This window comes from Corapipo altera, unplaced genomic scaffold (assembly GCF_003945725.1).
Source record: "Corapipo altera isolate COAL_440 unplaced genomic scaffold, ASM394572v1 165, whole genome shotgun sequence".
Classification (NCBI taxonomy): Eukaryota; Metazoa; Chordata; class Aves; order Passeriformes; family Pipridae; genus Corapipo; species Corapipo altera.
In genome coordinates this window covers 220,069-231,018 of record NW_020884954.1, presented here as the reverse complement: position 1 = coordinate 231,018, position 10,950 = coordinate 220,069, and the positions used below count along the sequence as shown (strand labels likewise).

At 46.0% G+C, this 10,950-nt stretch overlaps 1 protein-coding gene across 1 annotated transcript in view; it reads left to right on the top strand.

The window, feature by feature from the left end:
• Nucleotides 1-217: 217 nt before the first annotated feature.
• The window catches only part of RCSD1 (RCSD domain containing 1), a 32,788-nt gene continuing 22,055 nt past the window's right edge, over nucleotides 218-10,950 (top strand). The window contains exon 1 of the mRNA XM_027663621.1: nucleotides 218-404. Within this exon, the coding sequence (XP_027519422.1) occupies nucleotides 399-404 (6 nt within the window). The 5' untranslated portion in view covers nucleotides 218-398. The remainder of the gene's footprint in view (nucleotides 405-10,950) is intronic.

The following is a 10,950-nucleotide window of genomic DNA, read 5'->3' as shown; positions in this document are numbered from 1 at the left end:
ATACAGAGGGGAGAAAGAAAGGAAGGGAGGAAATGCACATGTGGTGTCCCCAAGTTTGGGCGCAGCGGCAGAGTTTGTTGCTTGTTGTCTCCTGAGCCCAGCACTCCGGGAAGGACAGTATCTGTTTAGATTTGTGTCTAAATTTAAACCCTGATTGCCTTGCCTCCCCCTCCTCTCCCCTCCCTCCCTTCCTCTCACCCACCCGCCCTTCTTCCTTGTTCGTAGTGCAGGGCCACTCGCTGGGCTCTGTCCGTTTTCAAGCTGAGCAGGGGCTTGGATATAACACTCCCTCCACGGCGGCACGATTTTGCTCTGGCTCGGCTGAAGTTTTCCCACAGATAAGAGGGAAAGGGGTGGGGAAGAAAGATTGCCCCGAGGACACCTCTTTCTTGCAGGACATGGAGGTAAAGAAAACTTTTATTTCCACTAGCTTGTGACTCGCTCCTCGATCTGCTTTAGCTCCACCTTGCAAAGCAATTTCTCACTAAAGGCAGCTTCAAAATCTCTCTTCGCTGGAGTTCAGATAAAGGTCTCTTCCCTCCCACTCCCCCAGCCCTCATGCACCTCAGACTATTTTGTGGGTTTTAGTCCAGATTTTGAAAGTAGGGGGATGTTATGGGAAGAAATTACATCTGTGAAAGGGGAACGAGGAAGGACTGCCATTTACTGTTTTAATCTCGGAGATGGGAAAGAGAGTTAGATTTTAAAAGGTATCGCTTTGAAAGGGGGTTTTAAGAAGCCTTTAAAAATGGGAACATAAGGAGAAGGAACAAACCGTGCAGGCTTGGGAGGCTGCTTGGGGTTGATTCCTACCCAACCCATGCAGCAGCAGCAGTGATTTGGACCCCGAGCTGTGTGAACCCCCTCGTTCCACGTGGATTGGGAGGTGTCACTTTCGTTATCAATAGAGCATTTTGGTTCATGAAAGAGGACCCAAGAACTGTTGCTTCAGCAAGGTAGATGAGTAGCACACCCCCGGAGGGTTTCTAGTCCTTTTTTCTCCGTGCCACATGTCCCGTGCTTCGGGAGAGTTGGATCTCGTGTCTCGGTGGGGGGGGGTGGGCACACAGCTGGTGGACAGCAGTCTGGCTTCCTTGGTATTTACGTCCAAGCCTTCTCCTGTGTAACACCCTCTTGGGCAAGGCAGTTCATCTCCCCTTGGTTCTTTTTCCATTCATTCAAAATGGGAATGATGGTGCTGGTCATGTCGGACTGGATTTGCAAGCTTTCCGAACAGTTTTTTTTTAAGTGGCAAAGGAATAAAAATATTTATTTTTAGGAGGGGCACAGGAAATAGAAAGGTGATTACAACATTGGCAAAACCTCAAATGACGAAAGAGAGGACATTTGGTATTTCTCTTAGCTAAAGAGAGATCTTACTGAACACTTTATATTAGATAAGCATTTTTCTGCATGGATGCAGTCCCAACAGTTGCAGGCGACACGCAACAGAGCCAGGGAACAGAGTGCTTGAAGCACCACTTAAGTTTGCCTTTGAAGATTTCCAATGCATAGCTCAGCTGGGCAGTTCTGATAACACCCAGGTGCTCACATTGCCAGCCTTGTTATCTGTGCTGACCGTCCCCACAGGCAAGGGTTAAAGATCTGGTGTGTTCAGGCATGTTCATGACAAAAAAAGTCCTCAACCAAACTATCTCAATAGATTTTGGGGTGGAGAAAAGACCAAGCAGTGATCAAACCAACTCAGCACAGACTACATGTGGCATGACAGATGTGTAGCTTTATAAGGGTTTTCAGGTTTGACAGAGCCCGATTCAGTAACTGCTAATACTCCTTTTATTCTTTTTCACTATATAATATCCTGGGATGTCTCAGAGGGGATGGGGAGCTGAGCTCTTAATTTTTATGTCCTCTATGCACAGTAAGCCACATATGGAGCAAAGACTGACTTGGGGCTGAAGCAGATATTTTGTCATGTTGAGGACACTCTCCCCTACCCCCTCTCCTCTTCTCCTCTCCACACACAGAGGACTGCACCCCTTGAGTATTTTCTGTTGTCTGCCACAGCGGTGTTTTGGAGTAGGAAGTGACAGACCTGCCATTTCCTTTGGGAGATGTGTGACACATGTGACACATGTGGAAGGTCTGATGATGGTCAGGAAGCTTCTCTGAAGTATCCAACCTAAAAGTTCCCTGCTCTTGATTTTGCCCCTTTACCTCTATTTCACACTTTTTGCCCTGGTTACCTTTTTTTTATCATCTATAGATTGCCGATTCCATTCTTATTTTTAAAACATCTCAATTCCCAAGCTATTTTATAAGTAGTGCATTTGGTCCTGCCCCAAGCCTCCGAAAAGCTGTTTAATGTCCCAAAGGTAAGAAGATATTAGACAAAAATAGAGTCAAGAGCAAGAACTTGAGTTCCCATCAGTTGATTTTCTCCACTCTGTTTCTTCCTGAGGGCTTTTCACAGGCATTGTAAACAGGACCCAGGGATTCAGCACAGTCTCTTGCTTTAAAACCAGATTTAATGATCCTGTGCAACAGGAACGAGAAGTCCTGTCATTTCCCCCTTTGCTTCATCGTTGGCAGGCAGGGCTGCTCTGTGCTTTCCTGCTGGCATAACTGGTAAGCTCTTTGCTCTAATGGGACACATGAGGATTACCAGCATTAGGGGAAAAAGGGCAGAGGGCTGACCTAGACAGCTGATTTCCATCACATCTCTGGCAGGAAGACCCTAGTTTTGAAAAACCCACAGAAGTGAGATAGCTGGGATTGCTTTCTCGGAGTGGTTAGTGTGGGTTTGCCACTCCTTAGGGACTAGTACCTTAACCATTCTGCTGTCAGAAATGTACCACATCGAAAGAAGTAACTGGAACCATTTAAGACCCTGAAGAGGGAGAAAAAGGCAGCAAAATGCTGTTCTTGCAGTTCATGTAATTTTGGGAGTCTGCTGATCTTCAGTTTGGGATTTTTTTTAAGATGCAGCTTCTTGATGCAAGTTAGATTTCAGAATCATTTTTCTTTTCAGTGTTAGGACTGATGAAAGGAACTTGAAATCACGAAGCTTGTACCAGAGCCTGTTAACATGAGGAGTTCATATAAAAAATGTGTAAAGCTGCACTGATGAAAGCTAAGCCATTTATAAAACACTAAACATTCTTTGCACTCATGGTACAAAAAGGATCAGAAATTTTTGTGTTGCTGTGTTAGTTTACATCTTCGGATTTGGTCCAAGCTGTCTAATTCCCAGAGCTGCACCAAACCTTGCTGCAGATGTGAGCTAAGGCATCCGCTGAAAGTGCTTGTGGCTTTCTGCAGCCCAACAGCAGTCATGGCATTCCTCTTCCCAGCCTCTCTGTAGGAGCTTGGGAGCATGGAGACACTTGAACTTTGTTCACACAGCAAAGGGAAGCAATCCAAGACTGAGTTTTGCTTTAGGGGCTCCCTGTGGTGTGATGGGTTCCTAAGCCGCAAAGGTGCAGCAACCAGGTTTATTTTGGGAAAGCTCCCCTCTTCTTTGTGCCTACCAACAGCTGTAGTTTAATTCTGTGACATCTCCATTCCCATGTCTCTTTTCTGTAAGTACTCCTGCTAGATCTTCCTTTTTCCTGTTGATACACTGGCTCAAGAGAGGGACAGCTTTTCCAGGGCTGAGGGCAGATCTCTGCTCACTTCACCACTTCCCTTCTGGGCAACCTACTGGGCATGGCTCCAGCCCCAGACCCTGTGCTCTCCCTGCACCAGTGTTTTCATCTTGGTCATCTTGAGTAACTGCTTGGAGTCACTGCTTTTTTCAGTAAAGCCCCACCTCCTGTGTCAGGTGAGGATACCACAGAGGGGTCCTACCCCACTCCTCCAGTGAGCAGCAGAGCAGTGTGAAGAAAATTCCTGAGTCCGCCGTTCTCCATCTCACTGAGAGACTGCAGAAACTTCCTGGGGTTCAAACACATTCCTTCCCTCAACAGGCAAGGTCAGAAGCACTGTTTTGCTTTGTGCTGTGGTCTGCCAGACATCACAACATTTCCAGGTCCAGTATCCCAGTTGCTGCATCATTCCCACGGCCACAAGGAATGACACCCTCACCCAAACGACAGGGCAACTTGCTTTCAGAACAGGCACTTGCCCTGTCCTTAGGAAAACTGCACGAAGGATATGTGACCTGTCATCCAAGAGGACTGAAGTGGAGGGGATGTGCAGTTGATGGGGCTGAAATGTGTGACCATCGTGGTCCTCAGAGCAGCAGGACAGTAGGTGAGCTGGGCTGAGAGAGGTCTCTGCCCACCCTTGCAGCTGTGGAGCAGAGATTAACAGGCATTATGCCATGGTTAGGCCTACCAGGAAACAATTTTCCTTTCTCAGGAAACTCTGATGCTTGACTTTCACTCTGAAAGTTAAAACAATAATTGTCCCCTCTTTTTGGTTTTGCTTACAGAACAGTTTAACCTCAAATACACTTGTTTTCAGTGTTTCCTCCCAAACTCATCAGAGTGACACATTTGTGCAGGGTGTCTGTGTAGATTAAGGGAAGAGTATTTAAATACATCAGAAGAGGTACCATATGACCCTATTTTATTCCTCAGGTCTGGGCAGATTTAGGACCTGCATGTCTGCAGCAGAGGCTCCTGGAAAGGATCAGATTTGCCAGACTTCCATATCACAGCAACTGGAGGCCTCTCACTTAAAGGACAGAAAACAGCAAACCCAAACCTCATGGGCTGTGCTGTGACCCTTTCTTGTACCTAGCAGAGACCCCAGAGTAAATGGAATTCAAGCTTTTCCCGTGTCACCAGGGAGGGCTGATTCTTCTGAACCCCTCCTCACTCCCCAGTGTAACCTTTGGTTGTCTGAGTGTCCCAAGTCATGGGATTGCATTTTGGAAACACCTTCTATCCTGTACTCCACAGTCTAATTGAGCAGCATATTATGCATACCTTCTCATACATTCCCAGCATTGCCTTATCTGAAGAACAGGGGGAAACATCAGCATTGCTTTATCAATACCTGCTGCTAGAAAACCTTTTTGTCATGGAAATAGCCAAGCCCATACTAACTAGGGTTGATTTTCCATTCTGTTTTCACCTGGTTAGTTAACAGTAGTTAACAGACTTGCCAGATTGACAGCTGGTGTAGATGCATGGCTTTTTCTTTCGTTCTTCATCATCAAATTTCAAAAGAGCTCAAAGCCTATGCAACTTACAAAGTTGTGAGCTGGTTTTTGTTGCATACAAGAGTCCTCAGGCAAATAAACCTGTTTGCCCTCTGTAACGAGATGCACACAATATTGTGGTCAGTGTGGATTACTGGTGGCCAGTCTGCAAAGGATATTGATTCACCACTGCCAGCTTCGACAAAGTTCATCTCAGGCTTCTCAGATGCACAGAGAATTGTGAAGTGTGTGGTTTGGAAAGCCTAGGTATCTGAAGGGTGCAGACCAGTGACTTGTTGTGCACAGAAAGGCAGAAAAATGCAAAGAAGGAAATCTGGCTCAGGAGAATGGAGTTAAACAAGTCAGTGTGGCTTCGCAGGGAGACAGAGAACAGTAGTCTAAAACTTTCAACACAGAGGAAACAGAAGGAGTTAGTGCACTGGAAAAGCAGCATGCCTGGGAATAATGGGATCCAATTAAAGGGAAGATTTATATCTTCCAAATAGCAGGAAAGATTTGTAACATGAGGTCTGGCAGGGTTTGGGATAGTGTGCTGGAAACCAAATGTAGTGGAAATCTCTTTCCCATGAATGATTCAAAAATAGACTGAGCTGACCATAAGAAAGATAATGGCAGGAGTGATCTGTTGTATTCAGGCAGTAGCATTGACAGGGCCACCAGAGGGGCCAGGACCATACTGTTTCTGCATTTCTTCCACGTGTGGGGCTGCTGGCAGAAGCTAGTGGCTATTCAGCATCAGGGCCCAAAAGTGTTTATGATTCCTCCCTGCTGCAGTATATTGTTCAAGCCCAGCAAACTACTGCCTGTGGGAAGCTTAGGTCAAAATAAATTGGCATCACATCTGCAAGAGTCTGGGAATGGTTATTTTATTGCCTGTGTAAAACACAAAACCAATTTTATTTTTATTCTTTCTTCCTGTTTCTTTATCCTTTAAAACTGTGTACTGCAACAGCAATCATGGCTTATTCAAGTCAATCATCTGGAAATACCTTTCTGCTGAGTGCCATGTCCCCCTGATGTAAGTTCAGGTGAAACATGTCCTGTTTTAATATACACACACTTGAGCTTGTGTGCCAGGCTTCCCAGGAATTTCAGCCCTTGGGCCCTACAGCGAGTGCATGTTTAGCTTGTGAAATGTGCCCAGTTTAATTTGATTTCCCACTTGGTCTTTGTGAAGTTGTCAACACGGTCCCTCCACGAAAACCCAGTGTTTTCGTTCCCAGTTTGGAGCTCTTTGTTCCCAGTTAGAGGCAGAGGGGCTCTCCATGCAAACAAACATGGGCATGCACATGGTCCTCAAGGTGGAAGCCGGAAACCTCTTTTTGTAGCCCATGGGAGAGAAAAGCTATCGAGTAATGAAACTGTCATGCTTTATTTCTTCTGACTCTGCTCTGCAGCAGAAAAATCGTTGGCTCATTCCAGCAATTCCAGTGGTTGTAAGTTGAATATAATTTTTTCTTCTCAATACCTTTCATTTTAAGATCTGTGAATTCAGTGACATGCTGGCCAGAGCTTCCTGGTGCTGCCTTGTTCCCTGAGCAAGTGGTGTGCAGGCACTGAGCCCACACTTCCTGGACACCTGGTTCTGGTGGCCCAGCTTACGTCTGGAGAAACTGTGCCTGAGGTTGAAGGAACTTAGTCCCTCTTCTTGCCACAGAGAGAACGGGTTTCAATCAGCCAGCAGGAAGAAGAAACAGAGCACTGAAGTAGGTAGAGTGTTTTGAAGCTCTTACAAACGTTGGGTTTCTCCGTTACAGCATTTGGGGAGATTTTTATGATCAGGTTTACTCAGAAACAGAGATCATTATCTTCTTCAGATCACCCCAAAAAAATCTACATCGAAGGCCAAGCTGCAGCTCAGGAGTTGCTTGTGTGCATTTTCCTTAAGGTATATAGAGTCATTTAACTATGGAAAACACTAGATTTCTAGTGCATCATTATGGCTGACCCAGACTGGGCTGAAAATTCACTTAGGCATTTTCAAATATAACAGCAAATTAAAGCTGCCTGGGTGCATTTGCCTGGAGTAGGACCTGATTTTCAGGGGTCTCACAAACTGGAGACTCCAGGTGAAGTCAAAGGGTGCTAAGACCTGGATCCTCAGTGCTGCTGGGGCTCCCCAGGGTCCCACTCACAAGATGCCTCCGTGGGTATAACTTAACATTCACACCTCAAGCTGGCTGCCAGATGAGTGCTTGCTATCACTTTCCTCCACTCCATATCTGCATACCTTTTGAGACTAAATTCCTGGCTCAGATAAATACGAACCCCCTTCTCTGATCTGCCTGTATCCAGTGAAGACCTAATTTAATAGCAATGTGTTACAAAGATAGCACAGTCCTAACTGATGAGTCCTGGAAGCTGCAGCAGTTGGAAGCTCTGTGTAGGCTCATTTACCCTTGTGATTTTCTATTCCCAGCGGGATAAATTAGGAGGAGTTGAATCCCTTTGCTGCTACAACTAGACTGTCTCTAGTGTTGAGTTTAAATTGGGAGGTACCACAGTCTACTTACGCCATTTATCAGAAGTGTTTTGAACTGTCCCTGCTTCTTGCATTCTCTGTGTCCCTTTGGCAGTTCAGTGACTTCAGTTTTTAATTTAACCTTCTGAGTAGCTTCAGATTAGATAATTTATGCATATTGTGTATGCACCTGCTTAAAGTCCATCCTCTTCAACCCCTCCTTTAGGCCGAGAGCAGCCTCTTCCTCATCCCACCTGAAGCATCTTGAGTCTGAGCCTCCTCCTGTTGAAACTCACCTTTTTTTTCAGATCTCTGCTAAAAGCGGGGCTTTTTTGCTGACCCCAAGCAATGGAGAAGCTAAGCTGGGTAGCAACTGAAAGGTGAGACCTTCCCTACTGCAGGGATTGTTCCACTCGCTCATCCCGCTTCCTTCTGGACAGCTGCCCAAGTGTCTCCGTGTCCGTAGGTGAGAGCAGGGTGTAGCCTCACGTTGGGCCTACAACTGCAGGGCTGTGTGCATCACTTAAAGCAAAACTGTGATGGAGATGGCACAAAATAATGATTTTCTGCAAGGCATGTTTTAACCAACAGAAAGCTTCTCATCTCAGAGGTTCGGTATCAGAAGGTAACCACGGCTCATGCATTTTATTCCCCACTGAAATAGTGCACGCGCAAGTCCAGCCTTCCTGGCCAAATCTCACTCTGTGTCTTAGTCTAGAATTCTTTGCTCTCATGAGATTGGATACACTTGCCCTGCAGACTGCACTGTATCTCCTCTCCCTGTGGGCAGCCTGGGAGGTTTTTCCGGTCGTTCCTCCATTAGCTCACCCCTTATCCTTCAGGAGCAGCAAGAACTGCCCAGAACAAGGCCTGGAAGTACACACAGAGAGGCACCAATTAATTTGGGGAAAGTTGACAAGCTGTGTACAGTTCCCAGACCATTAAGAAAAACAGATGTCTGGGAGGGAAACATAGGGAAGCTGAGAAGGATCCTGGGGAAAACCCTGGCCAGGAATAGAGCTCCATAGAAGCAGCTGGTGTGAGCAGCTCACTAGGAAAGCAGCTTCGTGTTATGGTGGCCACCTCTGCTCTTCATCAGAAGAACTGCCATGTCACCCATCAACCCATGGAGGAATTTGGTACTAGTGAGAGTGAGTATCTCGAGGGCAGATCCCAGGTCCTGTCTGTACAAGCTGCTAAGGACATGTGGGAAGCAATAATCTCCTGGCCAGCCAGACCGACATCCTGCTCACAGCTGTTGTCGGCTGTAGATCAGGACATCAGCATCACTCCACCAAGGGTACAGACCATTCCACACAGGGAGTGTCTGTGGATTCCTAAAACAACACAGCCTCATCAGTTTACTTTCTCAGTGGATAATTTCTGAGAAATAACCCCTTTTTCCCCACATGCCTTTCATGTGTATTATCTGCAATTTAGATGTCTGCAGTAGCTCATGTCTGGTTGTACCAACCAAGATTTCAGGCAGCATTTATTGCTAGAGGGGTCCCATCAGATGGGGAGAAGGAGTTAATGACAGGACTGTATATCCTGCCTGACACACCAGGAAAGCCAGACATCTTCCTGAACTAAGCTGAAAGCTGCGTAGGTGTTCATCTAATTTAATTTTTGAGAAATGAAAAGTAGTGCTGCTTGAAAGAGAGTGGGGATTTCAATTATTTAGGAAAGTGGTGCATTAGCTCTCAGATGACACTGGAGTCCTGGTGCCAAGTTAATCACAAAACTGTTTAGGTTGGAAAAACCCTCTAAGATCATCAAGTCCATCTGCTAACCCAGCATTGCCAAGGCCACCACTAAACCATGTCCCTAAGTGCCACATCTACATGTGGACTTTTGAACACTTCCAGGGATGGTGCCTCCACCGTTCCCCTGGGAACCTGTTCCAGTGCTTGACAACCCTTTCAGTGAAGAATTTTTTCCTAATATCCAATCTAAAACTCTCCGGGGCAACTTGAGGTCTTTTCCTCCTGTCCTGTCAATTGTTTCATGCCCACTGTCCTCCTTCATCGTGACCTTCTTTAAGAGACAAGCTGTGGGCTATATTTGACAGGGCATTTCAGAGTAAGGGACCTTGTTTTCAGTGTCCCAATCCAAATTTTCATAACCTCAAATAATAGGAATGCTTAGTGTATCTGCTGCAGGATTCTGGCTTGCTGGCAGCACTCACGTTTAAGAGGCACAAAGTATTTCCCAAAAACCACTTAGAGTTATTGTGAACTTTAGGAGCTCTGGAGCTCTAGAAAATATTTCAGATGCGTTACTGGTGTTCATTTGGAGCAAGGAAAGAGCTCTGCAACATCGACATTGTTCTTGTAAGGCCAAATGGTCTCATTATAATGAGAAAAAAAAGGGTTTTTTGAAACTGTTTGTTCCAGATAAATACAGCCCTTATTTTTAAAACAGACATATTAACTCAAAGGAAATATCAGGACACTGAGTTTCCAGTGCTTCATAAAGGGAGGAGGCATATAAGTCTAGCCTTCTAGTACAGTCTAACTTAGTAATTGCAGAGATCTTTGTTAAACTTGCTGGTTTTGTGATTCAGTGCTTAAGATTACTGATGGCTGAGCTCGAGTTTGCAGTGGACAAGGTAACTCTGAGCAGCAGTTGGATGGTTGGAAACAGATTTCCACCTACAATAGCCACACAGTGAACTATCAGCTTTTGAATCTTTCCGTATTTATTTTTTATTTCTCGTATTTATTTCGATCATCTTAAATACCTCATCCTCCTCTAAAAAAAGCGTGTCTTGCCCCCACTGCAGCAAAGTCCTGAATGGAGACACTAAGTGCACCCCAAAGGCTCAGGAGGGACAACCCCTGAGGTGTGGTATGTCTGGGCTAAAAACCCAGGATGGGTGAGTTCCTGGGGTTGTGCTCTTCCAGGTGACAAGAAAACCCCCCTTGCAAGGAGCTTCTGCAGGGCTGGCTGCCATGCTGCCTGTGTGGGCACAGCCCCTCTGCCTTGCTTTGTTTTTCCACTTGTGTGGCTGGGTATGACTGCATCCAGCCAGATATCAGCTTTATCCACAAGCCTTTTCCTGCTGCCTGAAATTATTTCCATGGTGGCTGCCTGGCCTGTCTGCGAGCAGCTGTGCTGGGCTTGTAATGAGGCAATTACAGACGCACGGCCCTTTTACAGGAAAGGCGGGGGCCGTTTCTCCTTGGACTGATTGGACTCCTCAATGAGGCTTATGTGTTTTCCCTTCTGTTTTGGACACCCCAGTTGCCTTGTCTGTAGGAATTGGCCTGCCTGGCAATGTAGATTTTTGCCTCTCCACCTAGCTCTCCTATTTTTTCCTCTTCACTGTCTGCAGGCACATGTTGTCATGCATCTT